This window comes from Pan paniscus, chromosome 20, assembly GCF_029289425.2.
Source record: "Pan paniscus chromosome 20, NHGRI_mPanPan1-v2.0_pri, whole genome shotgun sequence".
NCBI lineage: Eukaryota > Metazoa > Chordata > Mammalia > Primates > Hominidae > Pan > Pan paniscus.
Window position 1 is genome coordinate 48,469,718 of NC_073269.2, and position 21,432 is coordinate 48,491,149.

A 21,432-nucleotide genomic window follows, 5' to 3' on the forward strand; every position below is an offset into this window, starting at 1 on the left:
GCTCAGGCTGTGAAGTCAGTGGGATCTGGGTTTGACTCCAACTTGGCCACTTCCTGGCTGTTTGACTTTGGATGAGTGACTTCCCCTCTCCAAGACCTCAGGGAGAGTTTGCTAAAATGGGAATCATTTCACTAGATCCTGTCCCCTAGGGAGGTTGTACCAGTTAAATGGGGGAGAATTTACTTAGAGCATAGAGCAATGCCTGCCATTCAGGAAGCACTAAAAAATGGCTAATGATCATGATCATTGTTACTGTAAGAGCAGTGGTGAGAGGGCCAATCTGGCTGACCCAAGTCCTGCCACTGGGAGGATTCCCAGTCTCCACTGTATGGGACACACCAAGACGGTGGCTGCGGGAGTTCCCCATGGGGGCTGTCAATGTGGCCAGAAGGGCAGAAGCCCCTGTGATTTTGGTCTGTGGTAAGCAGAGGCTTCTCGTCTCCAAGCCTGGGGTCCTAATGGTAGTATGGGTTATCCCCAGATATTATTGAAATTTCCATCATTTATCTTTGTGGGAGCTCCAGGGAGCAGAAGGCATACCCACAGTCCTGCGGGCATGCGCTGTTCCCCCAGCCTCTCGGTGCCTGCCAAGTTCTCACACGCCTGAAGAGCTGGGGCGGCTAAGGAGATGGGGGAGTGGCCAGGAGGGTGGCAAGGGGAAGAGGTGGGGCCAGTGAATTGGAGAGCACAGCCTGTCCCCAGGGGCCAGACGAGCAGTGTTGATGGTGTATGTGAATGTGAGAGGGGACTTTTACCAGACTTTCTATGAAACCTCCTAGCTTTAAAGTGATGGCTTAGCTGGGTGGGGTGGCTCAGGCCTGTAATCCCAACACTTCAAGAAGCTGAGACAGATTGATTACTTGAGGCCAGGAGTTCGAGACCTGCCTGGGCAACATAGCAAGACCCTCATCTCTACAAAAAAAAAAAAAAAAAAATTAGCCAGGCATAGTGGTGTGTGTCTGTAGTCCCAGCTACTTGGGAGGCTGAGGTGGGAGGATCACTTGTGCCTGGGAGGTTGAGACTGCAGTGAGCCATTATTACAGCACTGCACTCCAGCCTGGGTGACAGAGCGAGACCCCATCTCTAAAAAAAAAAAAAAAAAAAAAAAATTAGGCCAGGTGCAGTGGCTCACACCTGTAATCCCAGCACTTTGGGAGGCTGAGGTGGGTGGATCGTGAGGTCAGGAGTTCAAGACCAGCTTGACCAATATGGTGAAACCCTGTCTCTACTAAAAATACAAAAATTAACCAGGCATGGTGGCAGGTGCCTGTAATCCCAGCTACTCGGGAGGCTGAGGCAGGAGAGTCGCTTGAACCTGGGTGGCAGAGGTTGCAGTGAACTGAGATCGCACCACTGTACTCCAGCCTGGGTGACAGAGTGAGACTCCGTCTAAAGAAAAAAAAAGAAGTGTTGGCTTAGATTCCACCGCACAAATCAAACATAATAGGCGTGCAGGTGATACCTGTTATGATTTGGCTCAAGGGCTTCCTGATTCTAACCATCCGGCATTGTTCTTTTTTTCTTTTTTTGAAACAGAGTCTCGCTCTGTCGCCCAGGCTGTAGTGCAGTGGCATGATCTCGGCTCACTGCAGTCTCCACCTCCCAGGTTCAAGTGATTATCCTGCTTCAGCCTCCCAAGCATCTGGGACTATAGATGCATGCCACTACACCTGGCTAATTTTTGTATTTTTAGTAGAGACTGGGTGTCACCATATTGGCCAGGCTGGTCTCGAACTCCTGACTTTGTGATCCACCTGCCTCGGCCTCCCAAAGTGCTGGGATTACAGGCATGAGCCACCACGCCTGGCCCAGCATTGTTCTTTTTAATGGCTTTGGCCTGTGAGTCTGGGGCAGGCAGCGGAGACACTCCTTCTCTGGTCTGCCTCCTTCCTCTCATCCTCCCTCCCTCTCTTCAGCGAATTTATCATTGAGCACCTTCTTTCTGCTGGGTGCTTTGCTAGGCAGGGGGGAATGTCAGCAGATGAGCTAGAGTCCTGCTCTCAGAACTTATGTTCATACACCTTTTCCATGAACTCAGGAAATGCAGTGTATGGTGTTGGGCATCTTTGCATTTGGTCACTAGGGAGATCACAGCAGAAAGTGCTGTCCAGGACTGAGGATTCAGGGTTCTCTACCCCTCCCAGATTGTCCCACCATCTGCCAACAAGTGCCCTAAATTTAGATCTGGAAGCCCAGCCCAGCAGAGAATTTGCCTCTGGCAGTTCAGCAAGTCTCAGTGATTTGCAGGCCCCTCAGTGGGCTCAGAGCTCCAGCCACAGCAGTCAGGGTTTTCTATTTCAGGATTCCATGGTTGCTTTGCCTTTTCCTAAGTGCTTTCAGGCAGCTGGCCCAAATTAACCTCTTTCCTCTTATTCTTCACTTATGGCCCAAGCAATAAATAAAGTGCCTTATACACTGAGGTAAGTTCCCAAGAGCCTGAATCTCATTGTGCACATTTTTGGGGTCCTGACATACAAATATGGCTTGTGAGTTGCTACCCAGCCCCTAACCAAGGACTCTTCAGGTTCTCAGTGTGGGGTGAGAGAAGCCTTTTTGCCTCAGCAGCCACATTTGTTCTTTTTCTTGTCTTTTCTTTCTTTCTTTCTTTCTTTTTGAGACAGAGTCTCGCTCTGTCATCCAGGCTGGAGTGCAGTGGCGCGATCTCCGCTCACTGCAAGCTCCGCCTCCCGGGTTCACGCCATTCTCCTGCCTCAGCCTCCTGCGTAGCTGGGACTACAGGCGCCCGCCACCACGCCTGGCTACTTTTTTCTATTTTTAGTAGAGACAGGGTTTCACCATGTTAGCCAGGATGGTGTTGGTCTCCTGACCTCGTGATCCGCCCGCCTCGGCCTCCCAAAGTGCTGGGATTACATTTTTCTAAGAAACTGTGGTTTGCAACCCCACTCCTGATACTCTTTTCTGTCTCCTTCTGGGATCATTGCCATTGTTCCTTTACCTGGAAGAAACAGAAGCGCCCTTAGTGAGGAGGGGAATTCCCTCCACCAATGCAGTAGTACCTGTTGGAACCCAGGATAGAAAGTACAGCAGGGCCTCACAAGGAACTGGAGACAGACTGGAAAGCTGCCTTTCTATCTGTCTTTAGGGCACGTGGTTCTCATCTCTGTCTCTTTCTGCAGCCTGCTCGTTTCCTGCCTGTCTGCGTCCTCTTTATTTGATCATCATTTGCTTATCTAAACAATCCCTTCAACCCAAGTCTACGCGATCTTCCAGTTTATTTTCTTTTTTTGAGAGAGAGTCTTACTCTGTTGTCCAGGCTGGAGGGCAGTGGTGCAGTCATGACTCATTGCAGCCTCAAACTCCCGGGCTCAAAAAATCCTACCTCAGCCCCCCAGGTAGCTGGGTCTACAGATGTGTGCCACCACACCCAGCTAATTTTTTATATTTTGTAGAGATGGTGTCTCACTGTGCTGCCCAGGCTGGTCTGGAACTCTTGGGCTCAAGTGATCCTCCCACTGTAGCCTCCCAAAGTATTGGGATTACAGGTGTGAGCCACTGCGGCCAGGCAACCTTCCAGTTTCAAGATCCTCCCCAGCCTGACTTCCCGCCTTGGTGTGTAGTTACAAACGCTTGAGAGGGAAAACGTGATGACCCCAGCTAGTGTCCACTTTGCTCTACCTGTGGCCAGGGAGGGGTGAGACCTCAAAGAGGGTGTGGTCTGGGAAGATACCCAGAATGTGTTTGTTTAAGCTTATTTCCCCATCTCTCTCTTCCCTGCATCCCCATCCCCTCCCCCCCATACAGTGTCTGAGCCCTTCCTACCTGCCCCTGCGATGTATGGCCGGAGGCTGTGGGCGGCTGCTCCGGGGACCTGAGAGCTGCTCCCTGGGCTGTGCTCAGGCAACCCAGTGCGCCTTGTGCCTGCGGCGCCCCCATTGCGGCTGGTGTGCCTGGGGGGGCCAGGATGGGGGTGGCCGCTGCATGGAGGGTGGACTCAGCGGCCCCCGTGATGGTGAGAGGGCTTTGGGCACGGGGGGAGAGGGGCTGGCCCTTGGTTGGGGTCTGATACAGTGAACATAGGGATACTGGGCCAGACCCAGAGGTGGGGCTCAGAGGAGGCAGGAGGGAGGGCCTAGGCAACTGGGGCAGGTGGTACAGAGGTCCAGGTAAAATGCTATATCCCTGGTGCTAGGGCTGACATGTGGGCGTCCGGGGGCCTCCTGGGCCTTCCTGTCCTGCCCCCCTGAGGACGAGTGTGCAAACGGGCACCACGACTGCAACGAGACGCAGAATTGCCACGACCAGCCCCACGGCTATGAGTGCAGCTGCAAGACCGGCTACACCATGGACAAGTGAGGCCGCAGGCGGCGCTGGGGCCAGACAGGCTAGGGTGGGAGAGTCTGTGGGGAGCAGTAATGGATGAGGCCTAGAGCCAAGCAGGACAGAAGAAAAGAAAGCTCGAGGCATGAAGGCAGTGGGATTGATTCCTGAAGGTCAAGAGTGGTGAGGCTGAGCAGGGAAGAGTGAGTTTCATAGGGTACCCCAATGGCCAGGCACAGTGGCTGATGCCTGTAATCCCAGCACTTTGGGAGGCCGAGGCAGGTGGATCACTTAAGGCCAGGAGTTTGAGACCAGTCCACAGGGAGACCCCATCTCTACAAAAAAATAAAAAAGAAAATAGGGTACCCTCAAAAGAGGAGAGAGGGTTGTGGGCTACACCTGGAGGGGGTGGTGGGCTAGATCCTGAAGAGAAGATAGCAACGGGACAGAGCAGGGATGAGCAACCAGTTGAGAAGAGGGTGGAGTAGTTGGTTGGGTGCTAGGCCATGAAGCCACGAGGAGGGTGGCCACCTGCCCTGACCCCCACTTTGCCCCTGCAGCATGACAGGGCTGTGCCGCCCTGTGTGCGCCCAGGGCTGCGTGAACGGCTCATGTGTGGAGCCCGACCACTGCCGCTGCCACTTTGGCTTTGTGGGCCGCAACTGCTCCACGGAATGCCGCTGCAACCGCCACAGTGAATGCGCTGGTGTCGGGGCGCGTGACCACTGCTTGCTCTGCCGCAACCACACCAAGGTGGGCCGCCCGGAGCCTCAGACCCCCGACCCTGGGACCCAGGCCCTCACTTGCCTTCATCCCACGCTCAGGCGGCTTGCATCTCATCCTGAGCCCTGATAAGCCAGGGACAGATAAGCCAGAGCCCTGTCCCAGGGAGATGTGTGGAGACTTGGGGGACGCTGCCTGGGTTTGGATCCCAGAGGGTCTGCCCTGGAATAGTGGACGGAGTGGGTGCTGCGCCAGGAGGACAGGCACGTGGAGGAGGATTTGAGATAATGGAGGGAAGGGCTTTTGAACTCAGCACTTTGGGCTGCAGGTGTGCAAGGGAAGGCGGGGGCTAAATCCCGCTGGGATTGTCCAAACCAGGTACCCGAGCCTCTGCTGCCCTCCCGTGGGCTCTCAGAACCTGCCCCTGTGCCCCCCACGCCCTCCTACCCCTGATGACTCTCCAGCCTCTCTAACTACCCTGTCCTGGGTTCTCAGGGCAGCCACTGTGAGCAGTGCCTCCCGCTGTTTGTGGGTTCAGCTGTCGGAGGCGGGACCTGCCGGCCCTGCCACGCCTTTTGTCGTGGAAATAGCCACATCTGCATCTCCAGGAAGGAGTTACAAATGTCCAAGGGAGAGCCAAAGAAGTACTCACTGGACCCAGAGGAGGTGAAAGAGAGGGGTCAGATACCTGGGTCTGAGGGAGGAGGGGCTGGGGAGCTCCTGGGTCTGAGGGAGGAGGGGGCTGGAGACCTGGACCCTTGGGTTGAGGGAGGAGGGGCTGGAGGCCTGGATTCCTGGGTCTGAGAGAGTAGAGGCGGGGGTCTTGAACTCCTGGGTCTGAGGGAAGAGGAGCTGGGGCCTGGACTCCTGGATCTGAGGGAGGAGGGGGTGGGAGCCTGGCCTCCTGGGTCTGAGGGAGGAGTGGGTGGGAGCCTGGACTCCTGGGTCTGAGGGAGGAGGGGGTTGGTCCAGGCCTTTCTATGATCACACTGTCCTTCCTTGGCCAGATTGAAAACTGGGTGACAGAGGGTCCTAGTGAAGACGAGGCCGTGTGCGTGAACTGCCAGAATAACAGCTGTGGGGAGAAATGCGAGAGCTGCCTGCAGGGCTACTTCCTCCTGGACGGGAAGTGCACCAAGTAAGAGGAACGGGGGGGGGGGCCGGGGATCCCACCCTTCTCACTGGGAGTAGCTCTGGAGCCAGGCCCCCTCTTTAGTCCTCCACCCCCAGTCAGGAGAGGATGACATCCCCAGGGAGCGCCCAGGCTGGGGTCAGGGTAGGGAAGGAGCTGGAATGTGATGCCACTCCCTACCTCCAAGGCTAGTGCTGAAGTGCAGTCCACAGAGCGGCCGCATCGAGAACAAGATGGGGCGGCTGAGGGCAGAGGCCTTGGAACAACCTCCCCTTTCCATCTCCTTCTTTCTGAGTGTTCAGTGAGTGCTGGAGTCTGTGCAACTCGGGTTCTAATCCCAATGGTAATTTAACTGCTTTGTGGCCTTGGGCAAACAGCTTGACCTCTGTGAACCTCAGTTTCCTCTTCTGGCCTGTTGCACAGAGTTGAGCTCACATATGGGGTGTCCATCCTGGACCACTGCAGGCCATGGGGGCTCCGTAACCCTCAACTTCTTCCCCAGATGCCAGTGTAATGGCCACGCGGACACATGTAACGAGCAGGATGGGACGGGCTGTCCATGTCAGAATAACACAGAGACGGGCACATGCCAGGGCAGCTCCCCCAGTGACCGTCGAGACTGCTACAAGTACCAGGTGCGGCTGCAGAAGCTAGTGGTGGGCCGAGGGCCCTACACCTTGTGGAGGTCAGGGCTGGGATGAGGTAGCCAGGCTCGGGCAGGACTGACAACATGGTTCCGAATCAGTGGTTTTGGGATCAAGTGCAGCTTGACAGACTGTTCCTGAGCCCCATTCAGTTACAGGCCCTAGGCAGTAATGCTGGGGACCAAGATATGAGCCTCTGGGGGACTCTCAGACTGGTGGGGAGACAGTCTCCATTACAGGTAGTCACAGCTAAAGGTGGCACATGCCAGAAAATCTATCCCATGGTAGCTCAACCGAAAAAAGAAAATGGGCTGGGCATGGTTGCTCATGTCTGTAATCCCAGAACTTTGGGAGGCTGAGGTGGGAGGATCACTTGAGCCCGGGAGTTCAAGACCAGCCTGGGCCATATAATGCAACCCCATCTCTGAAAAAAAATTTAAAAATTAGCCTGGCATGGTTGTGCACATCTGTGGTCCCAGCTACTTGGGAGGTGGAAGTGGGAGGATTGCTTGAGCCCAGGAGGTCGAGGCTGCAGGACTCTGTCTCAAAACAACAACAACAACAACAACAACAAAACACACACACACATACACACACACACACAAAACAGAAGAAAAGAAAATGTATTGACTCTTAGAACTGAGGGTCTGGGGTCTGCCTTCAGGACTGGCTATATCCGGGTGCTCACACAATGCCATCAGAAGTCTCTCTGCATCTTGACTCTGCTTTCCTCTGCATTGGCTTCATTTTCAGGCAGATTCTTCCCAGTTGGCAGACCCCCTCTGATGAACTGAGGTTAGCAGAGATCTCATATCATTTAATACCCAGATTCAAATTCCCCTCGAGTGCATTTCCCTTTTTCTTCTGCACAGAGGCTCCTGGAGCGCCTGCACTGGCCACCTGGCTGGCTGCTGTGTTCCAGACTTGCCTCCATGATGTCCCAGGCTCCTTCCTCAGAGGACAACTCCCGCCACCTCCCCGCCACCTTCTCTCTCCAGTCCCAGAGGGAAGAGAAAGTCCCTTGCTCTCAGTCTTCCTTATCCACCTACAGAAACATAATAGCTGCAAACATGATAGCTGCCACCCCAAATGGCAACAGTTTTACAAGCCTTACTGACCCTTAACATTTCTATCCTGGGCCAGAATTTCTGCTTTTTTATTTTTATTTTTTCAATTTTTAATTTAATTTAATTTTTTTTGGACACAGAGTATTGCTCTGTTGCCCAGGCTGGAGTGCAGTGGTGGGATCTTTGCTCGAGGCAGCCTCTACCTCCTGGGTTGAAGTGATTATCCTGCCTCAGCTTCCTGAGTAGCTGGGACTACAGGCGTGTGCCACCATGCCTGGCTAATTTTCTGTATTTTAGTAGAGATGGGGTTTCACCATGTTGCCCAGGCTAGTCTCAAACTTCTGAGCTCAGGCAATCCACCTGCCTTGGCCCCCCAAAGTGCTGGGATTACAGGCGTGAGCCACCACACCCAGCCTAGAGTTTCTGCTTTCTTGATAAGGGAAAGGCCTATTGGCTTTTACCAGGGAGTCTCAGAGATTAAATCAGACCTCCTCCTCTACCAGGTCTGTTGGCTGCTTAGAAGTAGCAGTTTTTCTTGGTTCCTTTTTTTTTTGAGACGGAGTCTCACTCTGTCGCCAAGCTGGAGTGCAGTGGCGTGATCTCGGCTCACTGCAACCTCCGCCTCCCAGGTTCAAGCGATTCTCCTGCCTCAGCCCCCCGAGTAGCTGGGACTACAGGCGCGTACCACCACCCCCAGCTAATTTTTGTATTTTTAGTAGAGACGGGGTTTCACCATGTTGGCCAGGATGGTCTTGATCTCTTAACCTTGTGATCTGCCCACCTTGGCCTTCCAGAGTGCTGGGATCACAGGCGTGAGCCACCACCCCCGGCCGGTTCTTTTTTTTAATGTATTTATTTTTAAGACAGGGTCTGGCTCTTTCACCCAGGCTAGAGTGCAGTGGTGCAATCTCAGCTCATTGCAACCTCTGCCTCCCTGGTTTCCATCATCCTCCCACCTCAGCCTCCTGAGTAGCTGAGACTACAAGCATGTGCTATCATACCTGGCTAATTTTTTTTTGTAGAGATGGGGTTTTAACCATGTTGCCCAGGCTAGTCTTGAACTCCTGAGCTCAAGCAGTCCACTCACCTTGGCTTCTCAAAGTGTTGGGATTCTAGGCGTGAGCCACCGTGCCTGGTTGGGCTTTTGGGTTTTTTTTTTTTTTTTTTTTTTTTTTGATACAGGGCTTACTCTGTCACCCAGGCTAGAGTATAATGGCGCAATCATAGTTCACTGCAGCCTTGAACTCCTGAGCTCAAGTGATCCTCCTGCCTCAGCCTCCTGAGTAACTGTAACTATAGGCACACACCACCATGCCTGGCTAATTTACAAAAAAATTTTAAAGATGGGGGTCTTACTATGTTGCCCAGACTGGTCTCGAACTCCTGGGCTCAAGCGGCACTCCTGCCTCAGCCTCCTGAAGCACTGGGATTACAGGCATGAGCCACTGCATCTGTTTTCTCTTGGTTCTAATAGTGATTGCAGTAATAACTAGAATGCCAGGAGCGCCTGCCACAGAGCTGGATGCTGTGCTGTGTAGACAGTGGTGACAGCATAGATATGAAAGGCTTTGCAAGACTGTGCTGGGGCCTCAGTGGGGTACAGACTTAAGAGGAAGACAGATTCAGAGACATTAAATGTCCTAGCTGGGCACAGTGGCTCATGCCAGCACTTTGAGAGGCTGAGGCAGGCAGATCACTTAAGGTCAGGAGTTCGAGACCAGCCTGGCCAACATGATGAAACCCCTTCTCTACTAAAAATACAAAAATTAGTTGGGTGTGGTGGCGGACACCTGTAATCCCAACTACTCGGGAGGCTGAGGCAGGAGAATCGCTTGAACCCGGGAGGCAGAAGTTGCAGTGAGCCGATATCACACCACTGCACTCCAGCCTGGGCAACAGAGCGAGACTCTGTCTCAAAAAAAAAAAAAAAAAAAAAAGTCTCACCCCAGATCAGGTGGTCAGTTAGGCTTGGTGCTTGGAGTGACCCTGGTCTGATCTCAGAACTTGAGTGGTTTCCACTAAGCCACAGGAATCATAGCCGTTATCTATCCAGCCACACATTCATTCAGCACACAGTCATCGAGCACCTAGTATATGGCAAGCACTGTGCAGGTTGCTGGGGACACAGTAGGGAACAAAGCAGGCAAATGTTCTGTCTTTAGGAGTTTGCATTCTCATGGAGGCATCAGAAATGAACAAACAAGTCAGATGCTCGTGTGTTAGACACGATGAGCGCTAAGGAAAGTTAAATAGGAAGCGGGGGCTAGGGCTGTTGGGGAGTGGGAATGGTAGACACAGGACACAGTGGCCAGGGAAGGCCTAGGTGAGAAGGAGGCTCTTGAGCAAAGATCTGAAGGAGGCAAGGGGGCTTGACAAGCTGACAAGTGACAGGAGAACCATGCAGGCAGAGGGTCCGCCAGTGCAAAGGCCCCAGGGTGGGAGGGCGCCTGGCACAGTATAGAAGAAGCATCCAGGCAGGCAGGCGAGGCTGGCTGACCCTGCGCCGAGTGCCATGCACATGATCTCAGTGGTCCTGTGAGCGAGCTGTGGTTACTCCCTGTGTGCAGAGCTCATGGGTTAAGTCTGTGTGCTCAGGCTCAGTGAGGTTAAGTCACTAGTCCAAGGCCACACAGCTAACAAGGAGGTAGAGCCGGAATGCAGCCACGTTCTTCATTGCTGTGCCTCAGAGTGCCAGAGCCCTCAGTATCAGGGTGCTCAGGTCACTAGGGTGGCACCAGGGGCAGCAGTGCTGGAGTGTCAGGTCCTGGCAAGGTCTACACTGGGGCAGAGAAGGTCCGGGGGGGTCACAGGGAAGTGACTGGGGCAGTGGGGGTGAGGCCCAGGGCAATGGCTACTTAGCAGTGGGTATAGAGTATTCGTCACTGCTGCTTGGGGGACAGGCTGGCACCGCGCTCAGCCCTGATGGTCACCGCCTCTAACCCTGCCCGCAGTGCGCCAAGTGCCGGGAATCATTTCACGGGAGTCCGCTGGGCGGCCAGCAGTGCTACCGCCTCATCTCGGTGGAGCAGGAGTGCTGCCTGGACCCCACATCCCAGACCAACTGCTTCCATGAGCCCAAACGCCGGGCACTAGGCCCCGGCCGCACTGTCCTCTTTGGCGTGCAGCCCAAATTCACCAACGTGGACATCCGCCTGACGCTGGACGTGACCTTCGGGGCCGTGGACCTCTATGTCTCCACCTCCTATGACACCTTCGTGGTCCGTGTGGCCCCTGACACTGGCGTCCATACTGTACACATCCAGCCACCCCCAGCCCCACCACCTCCACCACCCCCTGCAGATGGTGGGCCCCGGGGGGCCGGGGATCCAGGAGGAGCAGGGGCCAGCAGTGGGCCGGGCACCCCAGCAGAGCCACGGGTACGGGAGGTATGGCCGCGGGGCCTGATTACCTACGTGACAGTGACGGAGCCGTCGGCAGTGCTGGTGGTCCGCAGCGTGCGGGACCGGCTGGTCATCACCTACCCACACGAGCACCATGCCCTCAAGTCGAGCCGCTTCTACCTGCTGCTGCTGGGCGTGGGAGACCCAAGTGGGCCCGGCGCCAACGGCTCAGCCGACTCGCAGGGCCTGCTCTTCTTCCGGCAGGACCAGGCCCACATTGACCTGTTTGTCTTCTTCTCCGTCTTCTTCTCCTGCTTCTTCCTCTTCCTCTCACTCTGTGTGCTCCTCTGGAAGGCCAAGCAGGCTCTGGACCAGCGGCAGGAGCAGCGCCGGCACTTGCAGGAGATGACCAAGATGGCCAGCCGCCCCTTTGCCAAGGTCACCGTCTGCTTCCCACCTGACCCTACTGCCCCGGCCTCCGCCTGGAAGCCGGCTGGGCTCCCACCTCCCGCCTTCCGCCGCTCTGAGCCGTTCCTGGCACCCCTGCTGCTGACAGGGGCCGGTGGGCCCTGGGGACCCATGGGAGGGGGCTGCTGCCCACCAGCCATCCCCGCCACCACTGCTGGGCTGCGAGCTGGGCCCATCACTCTCGAGCCCACAGAAGATGGCATGGCTGGCGTGGCCACACTGCTGCTCCAGCTGCCTGGCGGGCCCCATGCACCCAACGGCGCCTGCCTGGGGTCAGCCCTCGTCACACTGCGGCACAGGCTGCACGAGTACTGTGGGGGTGGTGGGGGTGCTGGGGGCAGTGGGCATGGGACTGGTGCGGGCCGGAAGGGACTGTTGAGCCAGGACAACCTCACCAGCATGTCCCTCTGACATGCCCAGGGTTCTCATCCACAGCAGCTGGGTCACCTGATAGGGCCGCCCTGGACTTGGGGTCCCTCCACCTGGGGGCCCCTGGACACTGTCTACTTGGAGACCACTGGCCCCCTTCCCCCAGGGGTGCCCAGATGGGGCCTCCTTTGTTCTGCATTCAGCAGCTATTTATTGAGTACCTACTCTGTCAGGCACTGTCATAGGCGTGGGGCAAAGCAGGAACCAAGAGACGAGGTTCCCTGATCTCATGGGACTTAGGTTCTGGTGAAGGGAGACAATCAGTGCACATGCACACACCCCACACGCACACACACATGAACACATGCACATGTGCACACACAAGTAAGATGGCTTCAGAGAGGGAGAAGCGCTGTGAGGCCTCCAGAGGATGTGGCAGTGAGGGATGATGGGGTGAAGTCAGCTGGGCATTCAAAGAAGCTAGACTGAGAACGCCTGAGAAGAACCAGCTACGGGAAGAGCTTTGGGAAGCGAAGGCAGAGGCCCTGGGGTGGGAGCAGGCTTGTTTTATTGGAAGGACCAGAAAACTGGTAAGTGTGACCCAGATCAAGTGTGAGGAGATGAGGCTGGGGACAGTCAGGGGCTGGATCACCCAGGGCCGTGTGGGCCCCACATAGGGTTTTGGGTTTTATTCTCAGGGCAATGGGAAGCTGTTGGATGGTTTGATGAAGGGGAGTGACAGGATCCGATGTACCTATTTAAGAATTTAAGAGGGTCGGGTGCGGTGGCTCATGCCTATAATCCTAGCACTTTGAGAGGCCAAGGCGGGCTGATCACAAGGTCAAGAGTTTGTGACCAGCCTGGCCAATATGGTGAAACCCCATGTCTACTAAAAATACAAAAATTAGCTGGGCATGGTGGCACACACTTGTAGTCCGAGCTACTCGGGAGGCTGAGGCAGAAGAATCGCTTGAACCCAGGAGGCGGAGGTTGCAGTGAGCTCAGATTGCGTCACTGCACTCCAACCTGGGTGACAGAGCGAGACTCCACCTCAAAAAAAAAAAAAAAATTAAGAGGTCACTCAGTTGTGCTGTGGAGAATGGACCGGAGGGACAAGAGGGGCAGCAGGGATGGTGGGCTGGAGTAGGGTGCTGGCAATGAGGGAGTCTGGCTCAGATGTGGGATGTGTGTGGAAGAATATAAATGATGGTGTGGACGTCAGGGTGAGGGAGGAGACAAAACCACGATGACCCCTAGCTTTGTGGCCTGAACTGTGGGTGGCTGAGGGGGTCGTTAATTGAATGGGGCAGACTGAGGCTTGTGAGGAAGATCAGAGTCTGGTTCTTGACATGAGATGCCCTTCAGACATCTCTTCACTCAGGTCCAACTAGGGATACAGAAACACTGAATATTTCAACAGCAGAAATTGAATGGGGGGATTGATGGCGCTGGCGAGGGAAGCAGCTGGAAAGAGACAGATGGCACCCTGAGACAGCCCAGAGGTGAATAGGACCCCCAGGCTGCAGGGATAAAGCTCAGTGGTGGTGTTACCTCACCAGGGACCAGGGTCACACAGCAAAGCTGGAACAACAGAGGCGTGTTGTGGGGGAGCCTCAGAGGGGACAAAACCTCTGCCTGAGATCCCACCCCAGGTGTGCATGGGGGCTACTGAGGTTGGGGATGAAAATGCCAGTACCGTCAGTGCACAGCCCTGTTCCAGACAGTGCTGCCTGGAAGATTTCTGGGCTCTCCTGAGGCGCCACCCCACACCTGAGCCACCTCCTTGGACTCCTGTCCTCTACCCCTTGAGGACCTCCCTCCCTTCTACCCTAGCTGTCTTCTTGAATTTGGGACTCTCCTTTCCCAAGACTTCCATCACTAGCTCCTGGAGGGACTGGACTTTGCATCTTCCCTTCGCGTGGAGCCTCAGTGTGAGAGGCCCTGCCAATGCGTGCATGTCAGAGGCGGTGGGGACCACATCAGAAGAAGAGGGGGGTGATGAAATTAACAAATAAAAAGTATGGGGAAAACCCAGGTGTCTGAGCGCGTCTGCACATGTCCCAGCAGGGCTAGGTCTCAACTCTGACCCAGCCCCGCATGCTGGATAACTTGGATAATTGCCCTTATCATGGTGCCACTTCCAAGCTGGGGTGGCTTTGTTCCTGGCTGCCCCTCTTAAAGGGGGAAGGGGGAAGGGTATGCCACAACAGAAGCATAATAAATACCAATAAACAGCTCTTGTTTCCCAGAAGGGATGCGCTGAGGGCAGACGTGGGCAGTGGCTTTTGACCCTTCCCTAGATCTTCCTCAGGGAAACCCCAGTTTGGCTCAGGAGGGAAAACAGGCTGCCTTGGTCCCAGCTACGGCTTTTTGTTGTTGTTTTGTTTTGCTTTTTGAGGGGACAGAGTCTCACTGTTGCCCAGGCTAGTGTGCAGTGGTGTGATCTTGGCTCACTGCAACCTCTATATCCCGGGTTCAAGTGATTTGCATGTCTCAGCCTCCCAAGTAGCTGGGATTACAGGCATGCGCCACCATGCCTGGCTAATTTTTTTCTATCTTTGGAGGAGACAAGGTTTCACCATGTTGGCCAGGCTGGTTTCAAACTCCTGACCTCAAGTGGTCCGCCCACCTTGACTCCCAAAGTGCTGGGATTACAGTCATGAGCCACTGCACTTGGCTTTTTTTTTTTTTTTTGAGACAGGGTGTCTCTTTTTCTGTGACACAGGCTGGAGTGAAGTGATGGAATCATTGCTCACTGAAGCCCCAACTTCCTGGGCTCAGGCGATCCCCCCACTTCAGCCTCCCGAGTAGCTGGAACTACAGACGTGTACCACCTCACCCAGCTAATTTTTGTAATTTTGGTAGAGATGAGGTTTCACCATGTTGCCCAGGCTGGTCTTGAATTCTGGAGCTCAAGTGATCCTCCCACTTTGGCCTCCCAAAGTGTTGGGATTATAGGTGTGAGCCACCATGCCTAGCCCAGGCACAGATTTTATTCTGGGCCCCAGTAGAAGGGTTCAAACCAGACAGGGCCGAGAATGAAATGAGACCCTAGCACAATGAGCTTTCTCTTTTTTTTTTTTTTTTTTTTCCTCTGAGACGGAGTCTCGCTCTGTTGCCCAGGCTGGAGTGCAGCGGTGCAATCTCGGCTCACTGCAGGCTCTGCCCACCGGGTTCTCGCCATTCTCTCGCCTCAGCCTCCCGAGTAGCTGGGACTACAGGTGCCCACCACCTCGCCTGGCTAATTTTTTGTATTTTTAGTAGAGACGGGGTTTCACCATGGTAGCCAGGATGGTCTTGATCTCCTGACCTCGTGATCCGTCCGCCTCCCAAAGTGCTGGGATTACAGGCGTGAGCCACCGCGCCCAGCCCAGTGAGCTTTCTCTAATCCATTAGAGTCACAGTCAAAACCGAAAGCATCATGAGAGCTGCTTTACCTGGCATGCACCTAGGCAAACAAAATCCCTGATTCCTCCCAGGTGGGAGCTGGAGGTCTCTGTCCTCTCCATCAGCCTCAGCAGCATAGGCATCTTGCTGGGTGTGTTAAACAATGTATCTTTTCTGCACATCCCGGCTCCAAAGTGCAAGCTGGTTTCTTCATCAGGTGCTCAGCGGAGGGCAATGTGTAGGACCCAGAGGGTGTGTGAGTCTCCATTATGGGCCAGGAATAACACTGTATTTTCTTTTTCTTTTTTTTCGGAGATGCTCTTGCTTCGTCACTCAGGCTGGAGTGCAGTGATGTGATCTTGGCGCACTGTAGCTTCAACCTCCTGGGGTCAAGTGATCCTCCCACCTCAGCCTCCTAAGTAGCTGGGACTACAGATGCACGCCACCAGGCCCGGCTATTTTTTTTTGTATTTTTGTAGAGACAGGTTTTCGCTGTATTGCCCAGGTTTAACATGGTATCTTCATACTTTGTGGGCAATTTAAGGGATTTCCAGGGGTTACCTTGACCTCACGTGAGTTTTGCCTTTATGAGCTAATAGTAGCACCTACCCTCCAGGATATGACCGTGGACTTGCATTTATATGAACTGAGCAGCACATGCTGGACAGTTTGCATAACATACTGCTGTGGTTTCATTTGGTCTCTCCAGCAATCATATGAGGTCAGCAACCCGTAATCCCCATTTGCAGATGAGAAAACAAAAGGTCATAGACATGGTTTAGCTGTTGCATGAGGGCTGTCAATTGACTCTCAGATCTATGTGCCTGACCACCAGGCTCTTCCACCTCCCAAGGAAGGACCCCTTAAATTTGGTCGACATAGCTGAAAGCTGTCCCAGCACACGTTTAGAGGTGATGCCACATGACTACCTGTACCTCACAGCAGGAAGGGTGAGGCTTTTCCAAGCATCTGTAACCACAAATCAAAAGGGTCAACAGTCCACCTCACTCATGCCTGTAATCCCAGCACTTTGAGAGGCCAAGGCAGGCGGATCACGAGGTCAGGAGTTCGAGATCAGCCTGATCCACATGGTGAAACCCTGTGTCTACTAAAAATACAAAAATTAGTTGGGCATGGTGGTGGGTGCCTGTAGTCTCAGCTACTCGGGAGGCTGAGGCAGGAGAATTGCTTGAACCTGTAGGCAGAGGTTGCAGTGAGCCAAGATTATGCCACTGTACTCCAGCCTAGGCGACAGAGCAAGACTCTGTCTCAAAAAATAAATAAATAAAAATAAAAATAAATAAAAGTACAAAAATTAGCTGGGCGTGGTGGCGAATGCCTATAATCCCAGCTACTTAGGAGGCTGAGGCAGGAGAATCGCTTGAACCCGGGAGGTGGAGGTTGCAGTGAGCCGAGATTGCGCCACTGTACCCCAGCCTGGGCAACAAGAGCGAAACTCCGTCTCAAAAAACAAAAACGATAGCCAATTTCTGCTAGGGCTAATGCAGAATATACCAACTAGAAAGCTAAGGAGTGTGAGATGTGCTGCCCTGAGAGAGGGAGTCCTGAGGGCTTGGAGTTCCTCCTGCATGAGCAGAAAGGAGCTAAGATTCTTTAGGACTCCTCTGTGTTATGCGTGGACCTCTCAGGTGAAGTGTCTTCCTAGCAGTCATCCTGTGAATTTGCCCTCCTAAGCAGATGATTTGCACCACAACTGGGCCTTTTCTCTGGGATGCATAGCCACACTCCCTCCGACTCTCACAAATGCTCTATGGTGCGTGTTCCTCCCTCCACGTCAGCCCTCTGCCGTCACTTCTCCCTGCACATACCTGAGTGCAAGTGGCGTATGCTGAGGTGGGAGAGAGTCTGGGCATGGAAGGCTGGATGCCTGGTTCTAGGCTATGTGCAGCTCCAAACCCCCTGGGGATTTCAGGGATAGAGGGAATATTTTACTGAGGGCCTACAGCCCTCCAGGCACTGTGCTGGGTGCTTGGTGTGAATCTTATCTTGCCAACATCACTGGGAGGTGCCAGCTTGGTTTTCCATTTGCCCATTCGAAAGCTCTGTTGACTAAGAACTCAGGGCTAATTAAGAGACGAGCCAGATTGTGACACAAGCCTGTCTCTGTTGCCCCACACGTTACCTCCAAAGTTGCTTTCCTTTTCTAAGCCAATGTCTTCTGATTACCTAGAATGGGCCCCGCATTGTGCTGGGGGCTGGGGACAGAGTAGTGAATAAGTTCTCTGCCCTCATGGAGCTGATAAGCCAGTGTGGTGCCCAATAATAAGTAAATGATGCTGCATGCTGGAAAGTGATCAGAAAAGGCAGTGAGAGAGCAGGGGTTTGGCACTTGCTATCTTGCTTTTTTTTTTTTTTTTTTTTGAGATGGAGTTTCGCTCTTGTTGCCCAGGCTGGAGTGCAATGGCGTGGTCTCAGCTCCCTGCAATCTCTGCCTCCCGGGTTCAAGCGATTCTCTTGCCTCAGCCTCCCAAGTAGCTGGGATTACAGGTGCCTGTCACCACACCTGGCTAATTGTTGTATTTTTAGTAGAGACAGGGTTTCACTGTGTTAGCCAGGCTGGTCGTGAACTCCTGATCTCAGGTGATGCACCCACCATGGCCTCCCAAAGTGCTGGGATTACAGGCATGAGCCACTGCACCCGGCCTGGGACTTGCTATTTAACATAGGTGGGATGGGAAGGCCTCTCTTGTAAGACGATACATGAGCAGAAATTAGGGAGTGAGCCAGAGGGACATTTGAGGGAGGAGCAATTCCGGGCCAAGGGAACAGCCAGTGCAAAGGCCCTGAGTTGGAGTGTGCCTGACATTTCAGAGAAACAAGACTCATGTGGTTGGAGCAAAGAAGGGATAAGGGGAGATAGGGAGACAAGGTCACAGAGGGAACAAGAGCCATGTCCTGTAGGTCCCTGCACCACGGTGAGGACTCAAGCTTCCACTCTGTCAGAGATGGCACCATGGGAGGATTCTGAGCTTGGGAAGAATGAGCTCTGACGTAGGTGTTCACAGGATTCCCCTGGGAGGAAGAGGCTAATGGGGTAGGAGAGGGTGGGAAGCCCATGGAGGAAGCCCCTGTGTCCGTGTTGAAGAGGAGAGTGGCTGGAACAAGGTCGGGATAGCAGAGTGGAGAGAAGTGGTAAGATTCTGGATATATTCTGAAAGCAGAACCAGCAGAATTTGTTGACAGATTGGACGTTGGGTGAGAGAGAAAGTGACTGAGCAACGGAACGGGTAGAGTTTGCTCTTTCCTGGCACGGCAAAGACTAGGCAGAGTCAGTTTGGGGGTTGGGGTACATCAGCAGTTAGGTTTTATATATGTTAAATTTGAGGTGGCTGTTAGATACCCCGAGGGAAGATGTCACTCAATGAGTGGATACAGCTCCAGAAAGAGAGAGGGAGAGATAACAGCAAATAATAGTAATATATTAATATTAGAATAGGCCGGGCGTGGTGGCTCACGCCTGTAATCCCAGCACTTTGGGAGGCCAAGGCGGTGGATCACGAGGTCAGGAGATCGAGACCATCTTGGCTACCACAGTGAAACCCCATCTCTACTAAAAATACAAAAACATTAGCCGTGCGTGATGGCGGGCGCCTATAGTCCCAGCTACTCAGGACGCTGAGGCAGGAGAATCGCTTGAACCCGGGAGGCTGAGCTTGCAGTGAGCCAAGATCATGCCACTGCACTCCAGCCTGGGCGACAGAGTGAGACTCTGTCTCAAAAAAAAAAAAGATAGTTACTATATTATACATATTATAGTAATATTAACAATGATTTTGGCCAGGTGTGGCGGCTCACCCCTGTAATCCCAGCACGTTGGTAGGCCAAGATAGGCAGATTGTTTGAGGTCAGGAGTTTGAGACCAGCCTGGCCAACATGGCGAAACCCTGTCTCTACTAAAAATAGAAAAATCAGCCAGGCTTGGTGGCACACGCTTGCAATCCCAGCTACTTGTAGGGCTGAGGCACGAGGATTGCTTGAGCCCAGGAGGTGGAGGTTGCAGTGAGCTGAGATCATGCCACTGCATTCCAGTTTGGGTGACAGAGCGAGATTGTCTTAAGAAAACAAAAAACAATGATTTTGTTTTGTTTTGAGATAGGGTCTCTCTCTGTCACCTAGGCTGGAGTGCAGTGGCGTGATCACAGCTCACTGCAGCCTTGACTTTCTGGACTCAAGCAATCCTCCTGCCATAGCCTCCAGAATAGTTGGAACTATAGGTGTGAGCCACATGCACAGCTAATTTTTTTTTTTTTTTTGAGACGGAGTCTCGCTCTGTCACCCAGGCTGGAGTGCAGTGGTGCAATCTTGGCTCACTGCAAGCTCCGCCTCCCGGGTTCATGCCATTCTCCTGCCTCAGCCTCCCGAGTAGCTGGGACTACAGGTGCCCGCCACCACGCCCAGCTAATTTTTTGTATTTTTATTAGAGACGGGGTTTCACTGTGTTAGCCAGGATGGTCTTGATCTCCTGACCTCGTGATCCGCCCACCTCAGCCTCCCAAAGTGCTGGGATTACAGGCGTGAGCCACCGTGCCCTTGCCCAGCTAATTTTTAAGAATGTTTTTCTTTTTCTTTTTCTTAGACAGGGTCTCATCTTGTGAGCTCATTGCAGGCTTCACCTTCTGGGCTCAAGTGATCATCCTACCTTAGCCTCTCAGTTAGCTGGGACTTCAGGTTCACGTCACCATGCCCAGCTAATTTTTTTCTTTTTTTTGAGAAGGAGTCTTGCTCTGTCATCCAGGCTGGAGTGTAGTGGTGCAATCTCGGCTCACTGCAACCTCTGCCTCCCGGGTTCAAGTGATTCTCCTGCCTCAGCCTCCCAAGTGCTGGGATTACAGGCACCCACCACCATGCCTGGTTAATTTTTGTATTTTTAGTAGAGATGGGGTTTCACCATGTTGGCCAGGCTGGTCTTGCACTCCTGACCTCAGGTGATCCACTTGCCTCCGCCTCCCAAAGTGCCAGGATTACAGGCATGAGCCACCACGCCCCGCCTCATGCCTGGTTAATTTTTGTGTATTTTTTGTAGACACAGTTTTGCCATGTTGCCCAGGCTGGTCTCGAATTCCTGGGCTCAAGCGATCCTCCTGCCTCAGCCTCCCAAAGTGCTGGGATTATAGGCGTGACTGCTCCTGGCTCAAAAATTTTTTGTAGAGGCCGGGCGCAGTGACTCATGCCTGTAATCCCAGCACTTTGGGAGGCCAAGGTGGGTGGATCACGAGGTCAGGAGATTGAGACCATCCTGGCTAACGCGGTGAAACCCTGTCTCTACTAAAAAATACAAAAAATTAGCCGGGCATGGTGGCGGGCGCCTGTAGTCCCAGCTACTCGGGAGGCTGAGACAGGAGAATGGCGTGAACCTGGGAGGTGGAGCTTGCAGTGAGCCAAGATTGCGCCACTGCACTCCAGCCTGGGCGACAGAGCGAGACTCCATCTCAAAAAAAAAATTTTTTTTCGTAGAGATGTCTCGCTGTGTCACCCAGGCTAGTCTCCAAATCCTGTCCTGAAGTGATCCTCCTGCCTCAGCCCTCCGAAAGCATTGAGATTAGAGGCAGGAGCCAACACATCCAGCCCACAGTGATTTGAGTTCACACTTTGGCCTTTCCCTGTGTACCATCTCTTGTTCTCACAATAGCCATATGACATGCTAGGGACTGTTAGTCCTATAGGAGGAATCAGGTTCAGAAAGGTTTATGAATTCACTAAGATAACACAGCTAAATGGTGAGGAGTCAAGATTAGATCCCAGGTCTGTCCAATTTTGAGACCTGAACATTTTTTGATCTGCTGTTGGTTGCTTTTGCAGGAAAGAGGGTTGATTGAAGTAGACAGTCCCTAAAAATTCCTTTTTAGGCCAGGCGCGGTGGCTCATGCCTGTAATCCCAGCACTTTGGGAGGCCGAGGCGGGAGGATCACCTGAGGTCGGGAGTTCGAGATCAGCCTGACCAACATGGAGAAACCCCGTCTCTACTAAAAATGCAAAATTAGCTGGGGATGGTGGCGCATGCC

The 21,432-nt window shown here is 53.5% G+C and overlaps 2 protein-coding genes across 7 annotated transcripts in view; both read left to right on the top strand.

The window, feature by feature from the left end:
* Positions 1 to 14,052, top strand: part of MEGF8 (multiple EGF like domains 8) — a 53,339-nt gene extending 39,287 nt beyond the window's left edge. For 5 of the 6 annotated variants that reach the window (XM_003811761.6, XM_034946057.3, XM_063600305.1 and 2 more), the window contains 7 exons: positions 3,763 to 3,970; positions 4,151 to 4,310; positions 4,839 to 5,031; positions 5,497 to 5,667; positions 6,009 to 6,139; positions 6,636 to 6,768; positions 10,796 to 14,052. In XM_003811761.6, coding sequence (XP_003811809.4) covers positions 3,763 to 3,970; positions 4,151 to 4,310; positions 4,839 to 5,031; positions 5,497 to 5,667; positions 6,009 to 6,139; positions 6,636 to 6,768; positions 10,796 to 12,064 — 2,265 coding nt within the window. In that variant the 3' untranslated portion in view covers positions 12,065 to 14,052. The remainder of the gene's footprint in view (positions 1 to 3,762; positions 3,971 to 4,150; positions 4,311 to 4,838; positions 5,032 to 5,496; positions 5,668 to 6,008; positions 6,140 to 6,635; positions 6,769 to 10,795) is intronic. The other variant, XM_008964158.4, reaches the window with a different exon arrangement.
* LOC100976543 (CEA cell adhesion molecule 6) overlaps positions 1 to 21,432 on the top strand; it is a 910,921-nt gene that overhangs the window by 604,399 nt on the left and 285,090 nt on the right. The gene's annotated exons all lie outside the window — the stretch shown is intronic.